The sequence below is a fragment of the Oryzias latipes genome, chromosome 15 (genome assembly GCF_053564925.1).
Source record: "Oryzias latipes strain Hd-rR chromosome 15, Olatipes_Hd-rR_3.1".
Lineage (NCBI taxonomy): Eukaryota > Metazoa > Chordata > Actinopteri > Beloniformes > Adrianichthyidae > Oryzias > Oryzias latipes.
Window position 1 is genome coordinate 8,453,674 of NC_136251.1, and position 22,549 is coordinate 8,476,222.

A 22,549-nucleotide genomic window follows, 5' to 3' on the forward strand; every position below is an offset into this window, starting at 1 on the left:
GTTCTGCCCAACAGCTGAACAAACAGATTAGGGCTGAAGGCCTTTTGTGTTAGACAGGTTTTACTATCACAAAAAGAGGTTATAGAACTTTAGAAACCAGAGTGTACATTTGTATAAACCCCTTTTTATTGTATTATTTTTTATTTATTTGTTACATTTAGTGTGTGTGGGGAGGGAGAGGGGAAGAATGTGAGGGGGGGGGGGGTGGAAGAGAGTAAAAGGAAGAGAGGTGAGAAAGTGGGGGATACAAGCACTGATTTGAATAAGTTATTATTTATAACAATTATACAAGATCTGCTGGAAAGACAAATATTACATCAAAGGTGAAAATCTGACACGAAGATGAGCGGAAAATATCTGTCCATCAATACACTGTGGGTTAGGAGGAGGGATAAGGCAGATAGGGAGCAGTGTGGCAGTGTGCACGTGGGGGTGGACGCTGCCGAGGTGAACCGTGTGTTCATAAGGGGAACCAGATCTTACCCAGCCAGACCAGGAGAGGGGAAAAGAGACCCTCAGGCCAGGAGCCCCCCCGGGTTCCGGATCCAGGCAGCCCGGGAGGGGGGGGTCGCCCACCCACCCAGCCAGGCGCAGAGAAGGCCCCCCTACAGGGGCCCCCTCGACGCCCAAAGGCATAAGCGAACCCGGCGTCCGGCCCCCAGGCCACAGGACAGGAGCGCTTAGCCGTACCAGGTGGCAGCCATGGGGGCCACCGGGCGCCGGACACCGAGACAAGGGCCAAGGACGAGGCCAGGGCCCCGAGAACCCATGAGCCGCCAACCACCGGACTGGCACCCTGTCTCCGCGAGCCAGCCCCCGGCACCCGACCTGAGCAACCAAGAGATCGCCCCGCACTCACAACCACCCCCCATAACCTTACCCACTACAACCCTCCTCCCCCGCCATATTATCTGAGCCCCCAAACCCCTCGATGCCCTCCCACCTCATCCCCAGAGGATCCCAGCGAGCCAGCCCCCAGGTCCGTCCCACCCATGCACTCTCGCACACATACTCACAATATTCTGGTTATCCCCCACCCCCCGCCGCCACGCAGTAACCCCCTCCGGCCAACCGACCCCCCAGCGCTGCATGCCCGACCATCACTGCAGCCGACAGGATACCCACAAGCCCGGCCGCCCTGAGAGGACCGGGCGGGTGAAGACTGGCCGACCCCACCCATTTATGGAGGTGTGTGTGCTGTGTGTGTGCTGCAGGTAAAATAGGAGATCTCCAGTGTGGGGGGCCCCATCGCTCCCGGATGGGAGCGATGGGGCCCCCACTCCGGGGTCCCTCTGTGATTGGTGTGTATTTGCTGTGTGTGTGCTGCTAACATGCAGTGTGTATGTCTAAAGTGGAAGTTAAAATTGTGGGGGGGACCAGTGAAAGATGAGCACGGATGTTTCACCGTGCCCCCCTCCACCAGACCCTCCCCACAAGGCCCTAGATGAATCAGGGTGTCTAATATGCAAGTAAAAGCGGGATGGAGGGTGGGCGCCGACGCAACCCCAGAGAGAGACACCCCCAGTGAACCCGCCAGCATGTCAGACACGCCAGTGTCTGATAATTCTACAGGGTGAAGTAAGACATTGTGGCTCTACTGGGTTGCTGCCTGGAAAGTTGACCTGAATGCAGACCCCCTGCTTTAGATCATTGCTACATCTTGATTCAAAAATGATGCAGTTGAGACCAAGAGAGCAAAGCTTTGTGTTGACCAAAATGGCCCGGTTCACTCCTTATGAAATGATCAGTCCTAATGCAATATGCTCCGTATCCTTTAAGCATAAATTAGATCAGCTTCACAGAGATGTAAGCCCGATGTGCAGAGAATGATGGGGGTTTAACCTGAACTTCAGCTCAGCTTGATGATAGGACCACCACTTCCAGGACGCCGTGTGCTATAAGCTGATTCCTGAGCGGGATACCTCATGTGAGGGGGACTGTGATGGCAGTGAATGCATTTTGACAGTTGTTTCTAGAGGAGAGGGCAGATGTTTGCAGATCACCTCGAAGGACTTTCAATACATTTAGTGACACTTTGGTTTCAATCACAAGCTGTAAACCAGAACAGGATCATTCCTTTTTTTGATCTAAATGTTCACAGACTATATCTTAGAGATATTTAACCTTAAGCTTTAAAATACGAGCTGGGTCTTGTTCCTCTGGCAGCCCTTTGTATAACCACATAACAGATAAATAACATTATCATTTTGAACTTGTTATTACTGTGATTTTAATGAAAGTTTTAGTTAAAAGGGGAGTGGTTTTGAGAATTATCCCAACACGATTCTACTTTTAAATGTTTAAAAAAACCTTTTTCCAGGAACAATTTAAAAATGTTATACTTTGTTTGTGATTTTCCTGTTTTTCTTTTGTTAAACTTTATTAGGTACTAGAGAGAAGACAGTAGGTTAAAAAAAAACAACACTACAAATACTGTGCAACCTGCACATCAACAGTCAACAGCCACCGTCCAGAGGTTTACATTATCCTACATAGGTAGAATAGAAAAAAATAAATACATATGTAGTTCCTTTAAAAGATGTAATCTTCTTGGAGGCTTCACATTTTGTTTTGTGATATGATTAATATTCATCAAAGTCTGGATGGATTACATTAAAACAAGGCTGTGAATTGGATAATTTAAGCTAGGTTCACACCGCCCTCAGCAACACGTGTTTTAGCAAACACTTCCAATAAAAAGTACACGTTCACATGTACCTACGTACCTTTTAAGACCATTTTTGGGCTCCATGAACAAAACGCGCAGCCACTAAACATGCGTTGATTGATCAAACTTTGACCAATAAGGGATTTGGATTTGGTAGTGACATATGGATGGCATTCCTCTCATTTCACAGAAGTGCTATCCGTTAAAAAAATTAATTATGGAGGAGAAATTAATAATTGTGGTTTGCGCCCGGCTGAGATTCCATGACACCAAGTGTTTCATATTGTAACAACCCAGCTGGTGCGTCACTATAGCCAAGCAGCTAATTAAGTGGCGTCATTGGAGAGCTGTCCGTGCCCCACACACCGCACGACCCCAGACAATCTCAGAGAGAAAGAAATAGGCAGAGAAGCACAGTTTCCTTTTCAGCATCAAAGCCAACCTATTAGAACACAACACAATAAGTCAAACAGCATGGAGATGACTTCTGTTCCCAGCCCTCTCATTCATGGTTTTCCCCATGATTCCCCACTTCCCATGAGTCTTAGGGGCTGAAGGCGGGGCTAACCCCCAGGTCGCTACAATATATTTGGGAATAGAGCTGTGAAAGAAAAAGCCTGGCACAAGATATGCTAGATTTACACTACTTTCTACTTCTTCCAACTGTAGGTGGCGGACATGCGCTAGTAAACAGAAGAAGAACAAGGAGAAACCCATCCCTTCTAGTCCAGTGTGAACAAGCTCGTTACTGAACGTAGGTCACATGCCCGATCAGAACTTAGCGTTACACTTGTGGATGTGGGATTTTCTGAAAATAATAAACAGTTGAAAAAGAAAAATAACATTTTTGAACAAACCATTCAAAGTATAACATTACATCAAAGATATTTTGGAAATTTACGTTCAACTTTGTAATCATGGATTCTTCAAAATCAGGCTAAACTTTCTTGGTGTACAAACATGATTAAATAAATGAGAAAAGGTCTGCTTACTTGATTGGCAATAGACTATTTTATGTTTATTTTAAATCTTCTTAGCATGTCTTCAACTGGATATATTTGATGTAAATTGTTGAATTAAAATCTTTTATTTCATTAATAATACAGTATTTATGAATGGTGGGTACTATCCCAATTTAAATCACATATGTTTGAGTCCCCCAAAAATTTGCATTAGATCGAACTGAACAAGAAACGTGATATTGATAGGACTTTCTTGATGTTTCTCTGATGCCTCAGGCTTCAGGATGCCTCAGAGCCTCAGGCTTCAGGATGCCTCAGAGCCTCCCTTCCCCTCTCCACGTTTTCAGGCAGCTGCCAGCGCGCGCCCGCCCCCTGTCTGCAGCTCTCATTGGTGGCACAGGACGCTTGTCACCAATCGTCACTTCCGGGCCATGCCCAATCAGGCGAGTTTGGCCGGAAGTCGTCACCCTCTCCCTGCGCTCCATTGGTGGCTGCCGCAGTCAGTTAGCGTTCCCTCCCACTGAGCACTGTCCGCCTCTCCGGCACCCTGTCTGCTGAAACCGCCGTCATATTTGTTGCTACAAGCCGCGTCGACCGCGGCAGGATAGACCCCATCATGACGAGGACCGGGGCTATCGCAGTATTTAAAATAGGCTTGACTTTCTAAAAAGTGGTGACCAGTTTTTTTTATAAGTGTATTTGAAATATTCGGGATGGTACCGTTAAGCTTTTTTGTGCGAGTTTTGGTTTCCGACACCGTGGTCCGCAAGGGGGATCTATGCCCAACTTCTCTTAATAGCCATTTTTTGCAGACAAAGAGAGCTGTTGAGTAAAGCTTTCAGGAGGCTCACGGGTAAGATTGTGTTCTAGAAAACACTCTGCTATCACCAGACATTTCAAATGTATATTATTAATCTCTAAATATCATCCTTAGATTATTTTTGTTCAATTGTATGTCGATTTTTTTTTTACAAGCTAGCATGCTAAGTCTGCTAGGTGGTTAATTAGCTGAAGCTAACTAAAATGTTAGAAATTCCTAACCTGGAGATGCTAACTGTTAGCAACTTGTAAGCCGGGTTGATAAGTGAACCAAACTAAGAGACAGGTTTATTTTTTATGTCTAATAATTTTTGTTGAACACCCACCATGTAGTTGTGAGTCTGAAAAACATCCCACTTGCCCTGTGTAGCTGTCTTTCGAGGTGTACTTGGACTGGCTGGCTCAGAATCGGGTTAGCAGGTCCGCTAGCTTGGCATGATGGAGCAGAGACGAACGGGGCCTCCACAAACCTGAAGGCCCCTCAACCATTTCGATAGATTCGCTACGATCGGGGTTTAGCTGAAGAGTTGCAATGATGGAGAAATGGAGGAAACTTTAAATTTGTTGTTATGGTTACCATAATATAACGTGCAGTTGGATGAATGTGAGGATCATTTGAAACTTAGGTTTTTTTTTGTTGGACATACATAAAATAATTATCAGTGACTTTAACTGGACTTTTACTGGACGTTTATAATGTTTGCTTTATTCCCACTGATCTCTTTATTGTTGTTAAATTATTTTGTACTCCTTCCATAGTTTCTTTTCCCAGCATACAGTAGAAAAAGACGCAAATCAAATGTAACTTTGATTTACTCTCTTATATATATATATATATATATATATATATATATATATATATATATATATATATACACACACACACACAAAGAGAGAGAGAGATTTAGAGAGATATATCTCTAAACTTCACATTTTTAGGTTTTTGCTTCTATGTAAGGTGAAATCTTTCCCAGTTTATTCTTGGCATTAGATCCACATTATATGGCAGTTAAAAAAAAACTGAAATTCTTCTGCCAGATTGTAAATAAAAACAGCCTTTTTTTCATCAGGTTAATAGCAAATTCTCAGCGGCTTCCTGCCAACCCACACATCTTTGAGAAAGGAAAGGCACCGCGCATCTCTTTCCAACTCCAGTCCGGTCGGAACACAGAAGAAATCCTCCCTGAATATTGTCTTCCTCCCAACCGTCTCATGGACCCGTGTGATCCCTGGAGAATGGGCGTGTTGGGCTGCCGGAGAACAGAAGTAGCTTAGTTCAGTTTCAGGATGGGTCTAAGTGGACGCGGATTGGATTGCAATTTAATTGTGTGTTGTTTTTGATAGTCATCTTATTTTTTCCAACCTTAGATTAGTCTTGACGGGAAATGTGGATATGATGCTGCGTGTGCTTTTGTGCGGTTATGCAGACCCCATACCAACCTCTTGTAATGTAAAGCAGCTGGTGCTTTCATGTTTGTAGTAGTTAAACAAATCTCACATCATGGATTCTTGATGCAATAATAGTGACCAGTAAAAAGCTAATCTAGCTTCCAGCAGTTTTTCATTTGCTTTGGCCGTTCTTTCAAATACATTAAAATTGTTAAATGCCAGCTATCACACAATTGACATCTTTCCCTTTAGGTTTTTTCTTCATGTAGTACGTTTTCTTCAATATTTGACAGTTTTTGGAGACCCTTTTCTAATTTTTAGAAGCATAGCCCCGGTTTTTAAGTTTAAAGTTATGACCAAACTTGCAGGTGAAACATTCCAACCAACATAGCAAGCTCAGCTGTTCAGGATTTCACTAAACAAAACATTTCATCTGTCCGAATTAAAATTTTGTAGTCTGTGATGAATTTGTTTTAGTTTGTCAAATCTTTTTGTCCTGGCTGCACCCGTGAAGTCCCGGTGGACTGGCACATTTCCGTGTACCTTGTGACCCAACCAAAACAGCGATTATTACATGTTTTGCTTCACAAATTAGATTAAGCTACACAAGTCATCAGAGCGAGTGTTGAACTGTGTCGCTTCCTTTGATGAAATCCTGGATTCCTGTCCAAGTCTGGAATCTGAGCCTAATGGGTTCTTTATTTTATTGTTTTGGGATAAAAATTGGAAAATTGTTACTTGGCTTCTGAACTAAAAGCTTTTCTATAACAGGGAAAACACACTTGTGCAAGTTAAAACTATTAAAGAAGGATTATTTGAATATCGTTTTTATGACAATTTCATTTTTGTGCATGAAAGTACACTGATATCCTCATAGATGAAATGGTTTAAGGTATTTTGAAAACTATGGAGCCAAATGTTGCTTTAAAAAAAATAATTTATGCTTTTTTTATTGAATTTTTTTATTAAAGAACTGCAGTAGGTTATGGCAATATCAATCTGCAGTAAGTCATTTCTGTTTTGCATCAGGTACAATAACACAAAATGTCAAATTTTAACTAGGAGTAAATGTAAAGGTGTGTCATAGACACATGCGTAGAATAAAACATGAAATTCGTCAAACAGGATGATGCATCTATTTAGGTCAATTATACCTTTTTGATGTTTTATGTAGGTCTTTAAAGTAAAAAACTTTGACACCGCACCCTAAACCTAGTATTAAATATTCTCCTCTGCTCCCTTAAACCGATGTAAAAGATTTCTGACTCATTTTTTTGTGTCCACTGCAGATTATAATCTTATCCAGTTGTTTGTTTGCTGGTTTCTATAGTTTCTCTTAACAGTCTACAGAAATCTTTACATCATTTGATTGGTCCTGACATTGACTATATCAGAGAACTGGACCGAGTTGGTGTGACATCACCCAAAGCAAATGACTCACTTCTGGCTCCAACCAAATGAAGTCAATTCAGTGGCCATGTTTTTGTTTTATGACACAGGAACCGCCATGTGAGATCAGGCAACATCAGTAAAATGTGTCTGTTCCAAGTCAGAGTCAATGTTTCTATGGCAACCACTCCTTCAGGAGTGAGCTTGTTGGAAGTCTGCACCCCTAAAAAGAGGGCTACGTGAAATCTAACATTCAACATGACCCAACATCTGATTGGTCAGTTTATAACTTGGATAATTTGTACCACAGAAACAATATCATAATAAAAAAATGAGGATTCTGAAGTACCTGTTAAAAAAGGTAATAAATAAAGAATGGTTACTCTGACAAATAGAATGACTATTAGCTGTTTATTTCTGTGGGATTTTGGCTTCTTGGAACCAGCGGGTACTTCCTGTTTGGAATGCCAGGGGGAGGAGTCACTCAGTCCAGTTCTCATATAGTTAATGGTCCAGGATCATTGCTTATAAAAAATGTAACTTAAAATAAAGAAACTGTTTAGTTTCTTTACTAAACAGTTAGTCATACCATATTAGCATAGTTTCAGTATTTTATAATCCAACAAACATTTTTATTCTTTTTTTTAGTTTGTTGGAGAGAGAAAAAGGACCAAACACCAACAGATGCATGTTAATTACATGAATGAATAAGGATAGGAGACCAATTCTTTTAATTTATACATTTCAAACCTGTTTAAGAGTTTTTTTTTTTAAATTACCTGTATAGTTATTACATCAACTCCTGGTGCCCATAAAATATTTTCTTCTTATGAAAATATAACGAATAACCATTTTATGTAATTTGTTATATTTTTACCAGCATCATGGACTGGGTACTTTAGTTGGCAGCTTGGCTAAAAGCAGAAGGACATTCATCGGAATAAGCAAATCTACAACAGAATAGCATGGGGGGGTGGGGGGGATCAAGGTGTTGCAATGGTCTAAGTCAAAGTCCAAACCCTGACTGGTTTTTCAAATGTTGTGCCAAACCTTAAGGGAGCTGCGCACAAGCAGACCATTAGGAAAAAAAGAGGCAATGTAAAATAAATAATGCCAAACAGGTAAAGTATTGAATGCGGTTGTACAACCATTCAAATTTTGGGGGTTCTTTGCCGCATGTCGCCTCTGTCCTTCGTTGAAGGTGTAATGATGGGGTGTTCTATTTGTTTCTGTTGTTTATTTGAGGTTGTGTTTACTTTTGATTAAGCTTCATATTTGCTGTCAGGTCTGCATTTACTCCCCTGCTGTCAATGTCATCAGGGATGGTTTTTCCTAATTAGAGTTACCTTGAAGTTGTTAGGTTGGTGGTTCAAATCCCAGTTCTGTCACATTACAGTGGCTTTGGTAGAGAAGGACATCAATATTGGCATAGTTTTAGTTTTGGTTGATAAGTGTAGCTCAAATTAATATGTTTCGGTAGGAATGAAAATGTCTGCCCATAAAGACCCCCTCTAATCCTCTTTTGATCTATTTTCAAAGTTGTCTTTTAACTAGAATTATGCCGTTTTCAGCCTAAATCCAAAATACATGGATCGAGTCATCTGCAAGTGGATGCATCAGAATGGAGCAGAACAGGGAGCATGTGGCTCACTGAGTGTAATAGCTCTCAGCATTCCCCAAAAACTTGCTCTCTGAGCATCAGCGCCTCCCAACCCATGAAAACGAGCATCTCATTGTGACAATATGCACAAATGCACATCCATCTTTGCCAAAGTCTGGATGTTGTTTGTTTTCTTGGGGGAAATGCTGGATGGAGGGGCTGGATGGCTCAGAAGGCTGGGTGTTGGGTTTGCCACGTGGAAGGCCAGGGTTTGCTTCTCAGCTTAATCCAGTGTGGGTCATTAAGCAAGACTTTCACGCTACTGCCTAACTACCAGTATGTAGCCACAAGTCTTCCTGTGCCGGTACAAATAAAATATCGCGTTGTGTCAGGAAGGGCATCCAGCATAAAAACTCTACCAAACCACCAGTCTTTGATTTTATACACCTGTGACCAGGCCAAGTGACTAGAACTAGGGGTGTGACGATAACCGCAACACCTGCTGCTTCATCACCGCAGTGATCAAAAATCCCACACCGTCAAAGCTCTAATTAGGACACTTGATTCTGATCATTAGGATGGGAAAGCCAATACCTTTTGTAATATAGTGCATCTACTGGATTCTGCAGATGCAAAGTTGTATCTTCTGCTCGGTGATGATTGAGCATTTTTAATGCAGTGTCAGCAGATGTGTTTACGAAGAGTTGGCATTAGCAAGATTACAGGTGGGCAAATCTGAACATAGACGGGAAATGTTTTCTCTGGAAGTTAGGTTTAGCTGCATCAATGTTTCTTTACGTTGGTGGGTAGATTAAATCGATTTTAGTCCCAGCAGAGAAAAATCAGAATATAATAAACGATTACCATTAAATCCATTTTTAAATGTTATGGATTAATTAGCCCCACTTTGGAGCTTGATGTTTAACTTTTTAGCACTGGATAAATAAATAACACGTGCATTTGGACACACTGTAACTGACCATTTACGTGAATCCGCGGATTCTGACTCAGAAAAAAAGGGCAACTTTTCAAATCGCCTTTGCTCAAATATGCATCACATCACTAATGCAAAGCGTTGCATAACAACCCATGGCTGCTTGTCTCTGCTGCAGAATCTGCTGCTGAATCTGCTGAAATTACTTCAATTGCGAAAACCGAGGGTCCCCAAATTCAGGCCTCTAGGACCTGATTTGGACGGAACTTTTCAAATGAAATTAGAAAGCAAACGGATTCACCAGACCTCTGTACATGTTTCTCACAACGATTAAATATGCGTCTTAGAATCAAATAATTTCCAATTCGGATGAATACACTTGCAAACAGATAGATCTATTAACGTCTTCATTTTCCTCATCTCAGCTGCCATCTGGCTCAAAACTTGTACAGCTGGAGAGCTCTGATATCGTTTGTTGTGTTTTGCTACGTTAGCCTGGGCTTCTGAGGTCCTATAAGCTAACAGGAGAGAGTGTAAAGAAAGGGTTGAAGGGAAACTAGCCATCAGCCCCACCCTCAACTCCAAGGCAGATTTATAATGAACTCCTTAAAAATGACCCAGGCTTTTTGATTTTTTTGCTTAAAAAAATGGTTTAATCATAGTAAAAAGACCACTGGAAATGATTTTACAAGTAGCTGGAGTGGGACTTTAGGATGGTTATTGGTGAGAAAACCATTGGATTTGACATTATTTCTGAGCCAAATTTTACTAGATGGAACTTCATCATCTTCATCTATGATATGTTGTTTAGTTTTATTTACTGATGCATGATACTGACTTTTTACTACCGAGACCCAATATTTTCCTGCCTCTTGTAGCCGATGACATTCAACTGATATTTTTTTTTAAATACTTAAAAAATATATTAGTAAAGTACAAAGTAACAGTGAATGGCTCTTATGTATTCAACAAAGCTGCGACTCCTCCTGCTTCATCAGATTTCATCAAAAATCTCACAGCTCTACTTTATATCTAGTGGGACACAAAAAATGCGACTTCTCCGGTACCGATAGCAGAACCGTTGATGTCAGATCTTAGACGGAGACGGAGACTGCTGTCTTGAAGAATGTTGCCCTGGGGCTCGTTCAATGCCGGGGCTCGGTACCCATCCCTAGGAAAGGGGCACGGTGGAGAACAATCACCAAAGTGGTTGCTTTGCATATAGCCAAAGACATGGTACCCATATATACCGGGGAGAAGACGGGGTTTATTAATTTAATTAAACCTTAGACCCCAGATATGAGCTGTGTTGTTAATTCTTTAGAAAATGAGGTGAATGTTTTTCTCCTTTTAGTCTAGACGACAAAGTGTGACTTAAAACACAGCTGGGACTTTGATTCCAAGAGTGTGTTCATTTATTTATGATTCATTTTATGATTCATTTTTAATTTTCAGGTTGCGTTTGATTAAATAAAATTTGCTTTAAGTTGTCTGCCGTTTGTACTTATTGCTTTCCTTAAGGCGGGGTCGGGAAAAAAATCGGGAAATGGAATTTAAAAAAACGAAAATCTGAGATTTTAATTTTTAGGCCATATCGCCCAGCGCTAATACAAATAATCCCCAATATAACAACGTGCAAAAGAAATAGTTTCATCTCAAAGTGCAAAAAGTTTTGCTTTTAAACTAAAGTGCAAAATAATAACTAAAACGTTTTTAACTGATGTGCAAGATTATTCATGGTTGCTCATAGAAATAAACTTTTTAAAAACGTAGGCATTCAAGCATTTTACAAACCAGAATGGAATGACATAAACCACCACTATAAAATACATTTTTTTGTTTTTTACTGTGTTGTTGGAATGGGAGATTTTCCCTGACAACGAGTAGCATCTCTGCTTTCTGACAGCTTAGCTGTTGATTTTTGTCATCCAGCACATTTTCAGCAGAAGAAAAAAAACGCTCACCATCAATCCTAATGCAGACAGCTGTTTCCATGCAAACCCTGCAGTTTTTTCTCTTCTTTTTAGAATGAGTGCTAGCGCAATAACAGCAGTTTCATATTCTTTCCACACATCGCGGCGGTAAATTTTTAAATAGCTTGTGAGATTTGTGGTGTTAAACCTTGACCTTTTTTCTCTTTTTGTGAAACTTCTGTCAAACAAATTTTTGGAAACAGCGAGTGAGTCGTTTGTCTCAGACACGGTAAAGTAAGCCCACATGGGTGAGAGCTGTGCCATGTTGCAGACAGAGCTCTCTAGGGCAGGTGCTGAGGTGACGTCACTTACCGGTACATGCTACAGAAGCCTGCAGGATGAGAGGGGTGAGCAGACACCTCGCTGGCACAAGCAAATACAGAGTTGAGACTGAGGAAGCGAGGGCAGTTTGTTTTTAGTTATCGGTCCATTTATCTGCGAATTTTTTTCTTATCTTAATTATCGGCATGACGTCATAATGACCAATATCGGCCGATAACTATCGGTATCCAATATTATAGTGCAACCCTAGTTTGGCTAACTCTTTTTACTTCACTAGTATTCTGCCGTTTTGCGGAAGTTTGTTCTTTACTGATTGAAGATCTAAGTCGATTGTTCGTCACTTCATAGTTTTTCTTGCAGTCTAATGAGGTGGTAGTTTTAGATGACTGAGACCACGATGAGACCGCTGCTCTTCTCCCTAGAATGACCCAAACTCAAGAATTGAAGTTTATAAGAGTTTATAAGTTTGGCTTACTGATATGTTGGTTCTCGTCTGTCTTTTACCTTCACAGCATGTTTGTGTGTGCTCTGGACATTAAATCATTTGAAATTAAAAAAGAAGTAGTTTTGTTTTCTTTAAAAAGAGTTGTACGATTAAAGGGATTTTTTGTTTGTGGTCCATAGTAGAGCCCTGCACGGGACTATTTTCTTCATCCCGCTCCCGCCCGCGCCCGCTGAATTTCTGACCAATCCCGCCCGCTCCCACAACGTATGCGTTACACTCCCACCCGCACCCGCAAAACTCATAGAATTTAGTCACGCACAGTAATAGAGATGTATTGATTTTGTATCATCTCCCGTCCCGCAGGAAAAAAACACGTATTTTTATTGATATTATTAAAGAGATTCATGTCCCTCCTCCAGCCTCATCTTTTCATGCATTCCTCTTTTGTGTAATGTGCAACTTAAATATTAAATATATTTTCCCAAATCCCGTTCGGTTAAAAGTGTGCGTGTGTGCGCGCGCAGACAGACGGCCTGAAGCGCGCTCTTAGTACGAGGCGGGGTGGGGCGTTGCACACCCCCAACAACAGGTTAGATGACAGAGGCCATTGGGCGTCTCTACCTGGTGCGTTCACGGAGCTTCAGTACATAATACTCCAACAGCCGCACAACGTAGTCTGCTAATATATATACATGAGATATTCATGGCAGCACTGATCCCGCAGGGTTTTTTTTTTGCCGCCCGCAGCACAATTCAAACCACCCAATCCCGCGAGATTTGGGTTGGGTCCCGTGGGACCCGGCGGGACCCAATCCCAATGCAGCCCTCTAGTCCATAGTCCTATGCTGGAACTGTAGATCATGCACTGAGTCTAGTTTTGGACTGATTGGACTTACAAGGGTAGTTTGGCTCTGATTAGCTCCATCTTGACCTGATGGCACAACTGACTGAATTAACTGTTCATCAGATGTTCTCTCTTTTATTTCCCTCATAACCCGCCTTCATTTTCTTTGTTTAAACATTTTTCTGGTCTTGTTGCAGAAATTGTAAAGTTTTACCTTCCCACCTTAGAGGATTCCTTCCAGAAGCAACACCGTATGATTGCCATAACTAAAGTTACTAGTATTGCATGAATATGAGGGGGTGGTGGGTGTTTCTGGACAAAGTTAAGTGTTTTTGACTAAACTGGTGAATCAATGATCAATATGAAAACATGCATAAATTTAAGGTTAAGCAATACTTGGCACTTTCTTGGAGCACAATGTCCGTCATTCATAAAACTAAGTGACTAAGGCCACAATACCTTTGTCTTCAGTGTTTCTGACTCTGTTTGAGTAGATCTTAGTTTAGAAAGTTTAGTTCTTACAACCAAAAAATGGAACTTGGCACGATAGTCTTCGCTCTTATTACAAACAGCATAACCCTATTTCATTGCTTGTAGGCTGCAGTTGAGGTGACACCTTTTATTTTCATCTTATCTCGATGGGTTTTTACCGTCCCAAAGGGTGTCCTTCACTTGTTCAGTTTTAAATTAGTTTAAGGGCGGTTCATGTCAAAAGCTAAGAAAAACTATGCTGACCATGTGCACTAAGTCTCTCAGGAATCCACATGAAAATGAAAATTGTTGTTGAATATTTGTTGCTAGGCCAGTTATATGGTTCATTATGTGGAATATGAAGCACATGCGCACTTCTCTACCGAGTTAGAGGGAGCCATTGCTTATTCTCGATTGTTAGCTGTGGTAATTGCTGTCAGCAACAACAAAACTTTACTAACTTGTCATGATACATTTAGGTGTTCCTACATTTTCCAGCATTTGTTGCATAAATAGCTGATTAAATATGAAAAATGACTGTTGTTTATGAAGCAACAAATCTGAATGCAACATCCAGTAGATGATGGAGTGCAGAGGAAACTCTTACAATTATGATCTTTTCTCATGTTATCAGGAGGGTGGTCCTTCATAAGTTTTAATGCCATTAACTTGAGCTGGGTTTAAAAATATCAATTTTATCTGCTTATCTTCAAAAAAATCCATATCAATTCATACATTTTATACGGCATAAAATGTACTTTCCTATAAAGGGATTCTCTTTGCTTTGTTATTAGTTATGTGAAAATAGTTTTTATGATCCAATATATAACTATTTTATTCAAAGAAATCTGGAGTTATTGTCATTTGAAAAATACCAACCAGATATGTCCAAAACCTATCGAGACCCAGTCCAATATGAAACGCATACTTACCGTGGTTTTAAAGTTACAAAAAACCTGCAGTCTACTATGACTTCCAAACTCTAATTGTAATTGTATGATAAATCGACAGCGAGTGTGTGTAGATGCATGCATGCACATGTGCCCTGTCTGCTGCTGTTACAGGGAAAGCTTTTGGTCAGGTCTAGACTGGCTCTGTAATACAGTACATACCAGAAGATCAGCTGTGAGCAGATCCCAGGTTCATTTATAGCTGTGGCCTTGTGTGCCTGCATGTCTGCCTGGCAACTCCTAGCTCTTCTGTTCCAGCCTTTCAAGCTCAACCACCCCTCAGACATTTTGGCCCTGTTATATTCTCACCATGTCTAATTAACGGATACAGTAGTCTGGGATATTGAAAGGAAGGTTGTGCTTCATGCTTTTAGACCCACTGTGTTAATTCTTAAAGTCTTTGCTGGTTGAAATTCCTTCACCGTGTGCTTAATCCAGATTTTCTGCTTTTGTCATTAGGTGGCTCCTGTTCATGAAGAAAGTGGGCAACATGTGGAGCAACCTGAAGAGCAGATGCCAAACACTCTTTCACAGCTCAGGACCCAGTGAAAGCAGGGTTGAGGCGGATGCCGTCCACTGTGTCGTGGATCTTGGTGAAGGAAACAGCCTAGCGGAGGCTCCAGGACCAAGAGCCTCCAGCCCGTCGTGGGGCTTCCTACCAGTGCCAGTGGTATCTACAGGACGCCGTCATCACAACTGTGTGTCAGACATCCCCCAGATCGTAGAGATCACTGTTGACAAGGAGACTGAGGATGCACGAGGGGGTACAGGGAGTATTCCCCTGGCACGAAGAGACTCCTATTCTCGTCATGCCCCATGGGGGGGCAAGAAAAAGCACTCGTGCTCCACCAAAACCCAGAGCTCTTTGGAGACAGAGAGGCGTTCTGGGCGCTTAAGAGGAAGTGGGAACCGTAGGGACAGACGTTACGGAATCAGCTCCATCCAGGAGATAAACGATTCTGTCGGCGGGGGACGCAGTCTGAACACCCGGTCTTTGCGCCAGAGGCTGAGTGACACGGTTGGGTTGTGCTTACCTTTACCTGCACGCAGATGCTCGCGTTCTTCTAAGAACCCTGTTGCCTCCAAAAGGAAGATTCACCTGACAGAGCTCATGCTGGAGACCTGTCCCTTCCCTCCAGGCTCCGACCTTGCTCACAAGTGGCACTTGATCAAACAGCACACGGCACCAGTCAGTCCACATTCTTCCACCACCCTTCTGGATGCTTTTGATCCCACCCACCCTTCACCCGAGGATGAGGAGGAACGTCTGCGTGAGCGGCGTAGGCTCAGCATCGAGGAAGGTGTGGACCCACCACCTAATGCACAAATTCACACCTTGGAGGCCTCAGTGCCAGGCTCCTCTCTCTACAAACTGGGACCAAAGATGACTCCTGGCATGGGGGAGGCCTCTGGGGAAGGCCGGGCCAATGGGGCTGGCAATTCTCTGGGTGCTGCATCATCAGGGACCTGCGGGCAGGTGCTGGGTGCTACAGCGTCAGCCCAGGACTGTGACTCTGAGGAGGACTCGACCACCTTATGTCTACAAGCCAGGCGACCCAAGCAGAGGCATGCTTCTGGGGAAGGTCACCCGAGTCGACAGCAACACGGGCCTTGGAAGGTTCACACCCAGATAGACTACATCCACTGTCTGGTGCCAGATCTGCTCCCAATTACAACTCTACCCTGTTACTGGGGCGTCATGGACCGCTATGAGGCTGAGGCCCTGCTGGACGGCAGGCCAGAGGGCACCTTCTTGCTGCGCGACTCAGCCCAGGAAGACTACCTCTTCTCTGTTAGCTTCCGCCGTTACAATAGATCCTTGCACGCACGCATAGAGCAGTGGAATCACAACTTCAGCTTTGATGCTCATGACCCCTGCGTTTTCCATTCTTCCACTGTTACAGGACTGCTGGAGCACTACAAGGACCCCAGCGCTTGCATGTTCTTTGAGCCGCTGCTTACTGCACCCCTCAATCGGACCTTTCCCTTTTCTCTGCAGCACTTGGCACGAGCTGCCATCTGCTGTTGGACCACTTATGATGGTATAGGCTCTCTGCCTCTGCCCCCTGCCCTTCAGGACTTCCTCAAGGAGTATCACTATAAACAGAAAGTACGAGTTCGATGGCTAGAGAGGGAACCTCCGCCCAAGGTTAAATAGGGTGGACTTCTCCATAGCCGCAGGAGGATTACTGGACTTTACAAATTCCTCAGTTTCCAATTAGTCTGATCTGACATGGATTTGTTTCTGGTGGGGTTTGGAATTAGTTATAACAAACTATACAACTTTAATTCTAATCTTTTGTTTTGGTTATTACTTACATCACAGAAATACATATTATCTTCAGTGTGACACTGTCTGGCAAGCATGTTTTCAGGTTGTTTTGACAAAGAGGAAAGTCACAAGTGTGAGCACTTGGTGTCTCTTCTCTCCTGTTTCGGGCTAAACTTCTGCCTGATCCCACCCTTCCACCCTGCTTGTAGACCTGCCTGCATGCTTCCACTGTTCATACCAAATTGCTTTTTGCCAACACAAGGCTATGTTGTACAGCTGACTCTTTGCTTGCTTGCTTTCCCCCCCCCCAGCCCATTACCTTAATTTTTTAAGTACGTAGTTGAGCACCTTTCCATGACGAGATGTGTGTGGGTTGAGAGGGCATCTGTACGTCTTCTGAAGTCACAGTGGTTTCATTGATGGTGCTGCATGAGACACATTCATGACCGTTTCAATCATACATGTGCACAAGGAAAGCATGTTAGGGGGTTTGTCGGGTGAAGGACAGCACATGTGGGAAATAAAGGGCTTTACATTAGCCAGTCCCCCTTTAGCAGCCATGAGAATTTTTTAAATTATATCTTAGGCAAGTGTATTCTGACAGTTCATGTTTCACAAAAGTCTTTCTGTGAACAGCCACAGGCAGTAAATGTGTATGTGGGCTGTTCATCATGCCATGACTTTTTTTTTTAAAGCTTTTTCCATATGAAATGTGGGTTAAAACTGCTGCAACGTTTTAAATATGGTGGTTGAAGTTTTGTGCTCGACACTGTGAGCTGTGAGAAAGGCCACTGCTGTTAACAAAGACATTGTAGCCTTGGTGACCAGTTCCCTCAAATTCTATCTAAAAGACATTCCCTTTGCTGGAGTTAAACTGGTCATCTGAAAGTTGAAAATGCAGACCTTTATTTGGGAATCTTCATTGCAATAGACAGCAGAGGTGGTCCTGTGATAGCTGGCACTGCGGCGTTGGCACCTAATCCTTTGATTCCCCTTTGATAGTGGGATGGAGTGTCTTTCTGCTCTTTGCCAGGGCCCATTTGGAAGTCTGACAGGATGCGTCTGCTTTGAATCCCATTTGGTTTGAGACAAAATCAGAACAGGATGGCCCGTTTCTGCCATCTCTTCCAAGGTAGATCTAAAACAGCAGCCAATCTGTTAGGTTCCAGTCCATGCTTCTCTTGTTTTGTGGTCATCCGCTTCATAGTCCAAACCAGCTGTAGGATTGTTTCAACATCCAGCTGAAAACAAAAAAGGTGCATGAGCTGTAGGCTCACAAACTTATGGTGCACATTTAAAGCTGCAATTAAAGTGGTGCTATGTTGAAATAAGACCTGATCATTGAAGTAGGCTGCACATTAGCTCCATCTATTCCCTCACTAATGCATGCATTAGTCTCTGTGGAGAACTTTTAACGTGTTTGTAGGTTAGTAGGTGGCCATGCTGCTGTAGGCATAATGTCCAGCTCACATGCAGGGGATCTTTCCAGCAACTTGACACATGGCTGTAACAAGAGGCCTAGAAGATTCCTCTGATGACAAAGCCCAGCCTGATGTAGAACTGGTCGATGGGTAGAAGAGTTGGATTTTGGAGTCGGTTAGGGGAAATAAATAGTTAAACACAAGTAGAATGACATGGATACAGAGTAGTTTTCCTAATAATACACATGAAGTTACCAAAAACAAATCTGTTTTGTCGCAATTAAACCTATTTCTACTTATCCAGTAAAATCTCCTATTTTCCCCAAAAGTCTTTTGACCACACATGTAACTGTAAAGCCATTTGGCTTCAGTCGTGTCAGACTCCTGCAGCTTTTGCTTACCTTAAAATCCCAAAACGAGTAAAAAGATCCAACCATCACGTCCCAAACAGGTTTTCAAATGCATGCATGCACATTATTCACCGGCTCATGCCATAGCTCCATCAATCAGTCACAAGGCATCTTTGTCATGCTGAGACATGCACTCACTGGGTACTCTGGTTGCCCCTTTGTCCACTGAGCAACCGTCTCTATGACCTGCTCTGTTCACATGTGCCCACATCCCTGACATCCTTGTAAAGCGGCGGTGACTTTTGGCTGCCATGAAACGTCTAGCCCGTTTGCCCTGCACTCGCAGAGCTGCAGCCAGACCATCAGGAGTTGTTGGCCTGGCAGCAGCACGCTCAAAGGCAGCGAGGGCTTTCATGAGGAAAAAGAAAAAAAGCACTTTAATTGTGTCTCTGTTCTACAGGTGCAGACTGAAAGTATGGGGACTGTGGGGTGTTTGTTGTTGTTGTTGTTGTTGTTGTTTGCCCTATACTCCAGCCTATTGAGCAGAAGTCTTTAGGCAAACTGTAGTCATGCCGGGTTCAGCATGTGACGTTTGCCTTCAAAGAGAGCTTCTTAATGTTACGCTGGAACGGCGGCATCTGGAAACGGCCGACTGTCCGCATACTTGACAGCCTCGGGTGTTTGTCACGCGTTACCAAAAGCAAAGAGAAATGCCAGCCGCTTAGAATGAGTCTTCTCTTTAGGTGCTGTAGGCCGCGTGGATGGAGGTTTCTCAATCTCGCTGCAGACGCCGTGCATGTTTGTGTTAGCATATGGATAGAGCCACGTGGGGGGGAGGGGGTTCCTATGGGAGGGGGAGCAGAGTCTAGTGTGAGGGGTGAGGACAGTGACTCCAATGAACAATGCCTCTCTGCCCCCCGTACCATCCCCACTTATTCTCAGGCAGGCTCGTTGCAAAGGAGGGTCGGCAGACCCTCGTGACCCTCTGTTCCCCATGGGAAATATCTGACATTAACAGTAGTAGCACATGTTTGCCATATAACCTGTAGATTTAGACAAAATACACATTGTATGTATGACGTATGTTGGATTTATGTTCTAGCTCGACGAAAGGACTTTACTCTCTCGTGATGCATAAACTGTCATTTTTGCACACACTATCAGCTCTTCTTCTGACACCTGCACTACCCTGAAGATTTACACCCCACCACACACACTAAGCCAGGATGTTGGACCCCCTTCAGCCAGCGCCGCCCGCCTGTCTTTGTGATTTTCGCCTCAAGAACAGGAAGAGTTTCTATTTTGTTGAGAAAGGCCATTTCGCTGTCATCAGTACCACATTGTTCCGCTGCACTATTGGAGCCTGGGTTGTGGCAGGAAACCACTGGGTCTGGATGAAGACTGCCTGAAAATGTCGGCTGTCCTGTTTAAAGCATCCTCAACCCCCCCACCACCCCTTATCTCTCTGGTACGACCTTTTGTTTCAGATCTTTAAGAGAGAAAAAAACGATTTTTTTTTTCAAGTTCCCATATATATTTTAAAAGCTGGGTTGAGTGCTATATGCAAACAGAAAAATATGTGTGAAAGTTCATTCTTACTTCTCCCTAATACGCAACGGAGTGTAGTTGAACGATTGTTGCAATCCTGTCACTTTAATGCTTTATGTGCACACCAGTTGCTGTGGATGTGGGTGCCGAGGCAACGGGACTTGACATTGACGGGAACTGATGGTCGTCGATCTGCAATATTGCAGTGTTCCTAGAGCGCCATACACGTTCAGGCCCACCACAAAGGGCCTGTAACGGGAGGTGTGTTTTTTGGGGGGGTGGGCTCAGGCTGACCGTGCTGTCGTCAGGCGGATATCACTGTTCTGGTTTTCCTCAGCTTCTCCTGATGTGTTTCCTCTCTTCCTCTTCTTCTGCTGTCAGATTAGACTGGGCACGTGTAAATGGCATTATCATGTTCATGTTTCTCTCTCTATTCTGTGTATCTGTTAAATCAATCAAAAGAGAGGACAAAAAAACCCTGTTTTCCAACATAACCTGTTCATTTTTAAGAGTCGTATCATGCAACACTTGTAGCTCACTCTTGGTGCTTGGCTTATGCTTCATTGTCTTAATATTCCAAATAAAATTCTTTTAAGTGTAACCTCCACTGGCTTATGTGAGAATATTTCACGTTGTGTGAAGATCACAGCATGCCCCATTAGGCTATGTACACACAGGCATGTGTTGTGCGTCAAGAACGCGCTAAATGGTCAATGGTGTTCACACTGGAGTGGCGCTACCTGATACTAGCGCAAGTACTCACAGTTGGACGAGGCTTAAAATGTCAAAGCGGTGCAAATCTTGTGAATTTTGCTTCAGGCTGTCTTGCACAGCTCTAATTCAATTAATGAGCTGTGAAAGACATGAATCTAGTCGTCTACAAGTGGATGCATCTGAATGGAGCCGAACTGGAAGCTTGTGTCCCACTGATTGTAGCTTCCATTTCCCAACTGCAAGCTTTTTCCATTGGCTTTTTTTTATTCTGCTCGTGATTGACAATGATTTGGGAAAAGAATACTCAGAAATGCAAGATTGAATTTTTTTAAGTTCTTTGTCATGAGAAAAATGCTACAAGATCATAGTGTTAAAAACGCCATTTTCCCCAGAGTGGCTTTTTAATAAAAAAACGTAACACTTTAACACCAGAGCTTTAGCTCCAGTGTTTACATCCTTTTAAAAAAACGTAAATTCTCAACCTTTGATGCAATTAACGTACCTCTCCCAGATTCTGAAGGACAAAAAGAAATCCTGGTGCCGATTCAGTTCACACTGAAATGTCTATGCAATCAACGTAAATCCGTTGATTCTGTCAGAAAAGCGGCTTTGCACCGTTATGCAACACTACGTTAGTATTGAGTTGCATATCGGTGCAAAGCCGATGTGAATAATAGCTTTTCTTCGTGTCAATGAGTTGATTCACGCTGATCACGTAAACTGTCACTTTCAGGGATGTAAAAGAACACTTTTTATTTAGATGTAGCCAGTGACATTTCTTGTGTTAAAGGGTTGAACTAAACTTCAACAATAAGAGGGCTTCTTCACTTTTTCAGCAGATCCTGTTAGGGGTCACCACAGCGAATCGGCTTTCACCGATGTGCACTGGTAGTTTGGCAGAGATTTTTACACCGGATCACCTTCCTGACACAATCTTGTATCTTATTCAAGCTATAGTTAGGCAGTGTTGCAAAGGTTCTTTCCCAGGGACCCACACTGGATGAAGCTCATCGCGCCCACTGGGGATCACACCCTGGTTTTCCATGTGCCAGTCCTACCCGCAGTCAACTGAGCCATCCAGCTGCTCCAATGAGGCGAGCACACAAGTGGTTTTCAGAAGCCTTTGAAAATGGATGGTCACCTGCAGAGGACGCAGAAGTAGACTTCTTTGAAGTTTAGGTGTGGCGACTTCGATTACTTTTTTTCCAATCTGAGGATGACCTCTTGAAGTTACAAAGAAAAATCTGTAATTTGCTGGCAGCAGCTCAGTGGTCTAGACTCAAACTGTCTGCACTGAGACTCCTTCAGAAAAGTGGTGGGTCAGGTCGTACCAAAGACAACAAAAAGGGGAACCTTAAACCTCCCTGCTTGACACTCTGCTTTGGCTGATTGGGTTGGGGCGTGGTTGTGATCGCAGCTCACCTCTGCCTCAGGTAACTGGTAAAGTTCAAAGATCAAATTTTGCGACAGCTAAAGGGGCTTGACCTTTGCCCTAACTACTAACTCATTTCTACTTTT

General features: G+C 43.1%; 1 protein-coding gene across 2 annotated transcripts; it reads left to right on the plus strand.

Moving 5' to 3' along the window:
* Positions 1-4,095: 4,095 nt before the first annotated feature.
* On the plus strand, positions 4,096-20,922 carry socs5b (suppressor of cytokine signaling 5b). Of its 2 annotated transcripts, XM_011484060.4 has the most exons (2): positions 4,096-4,483; positions 15,186-20,922. In XM_011484060.4, exon 2 carries the CDS (start codon positions 15,199-15,201, stop codon positions 16,882-16,884), a length of 1,686 nt encoding a protein of 561 aa, XP_011482362.1. In that variant the 5' UTR covers positions 4,096-4,483; positions 15,186-15,198; the 3' UTR covers positions 16,885-20,922. The 2 variants fall into 2 exon arrangements, with proteins under 2 accessions (XP_011482362.1, NP_001116396.1); NM_001122924.1 differs by lacking the exon at positions 4,096-4,483 and having other exon boundaries at positions 15,199-16,884.
* The last annotated feature ends 1,627 nt before the right edge of the window (positions 20,923-22,549 follow it).

What these genes read in the sequence shown, in the direction of transcription:
- socs5b (XM_011484060.4), top strand. Translation starts at nt 15,199, where the DNA reads ATGAAGAAAGTGGGCAACATGTGGAGCAACCTGAAGAGCAGATGCCAA.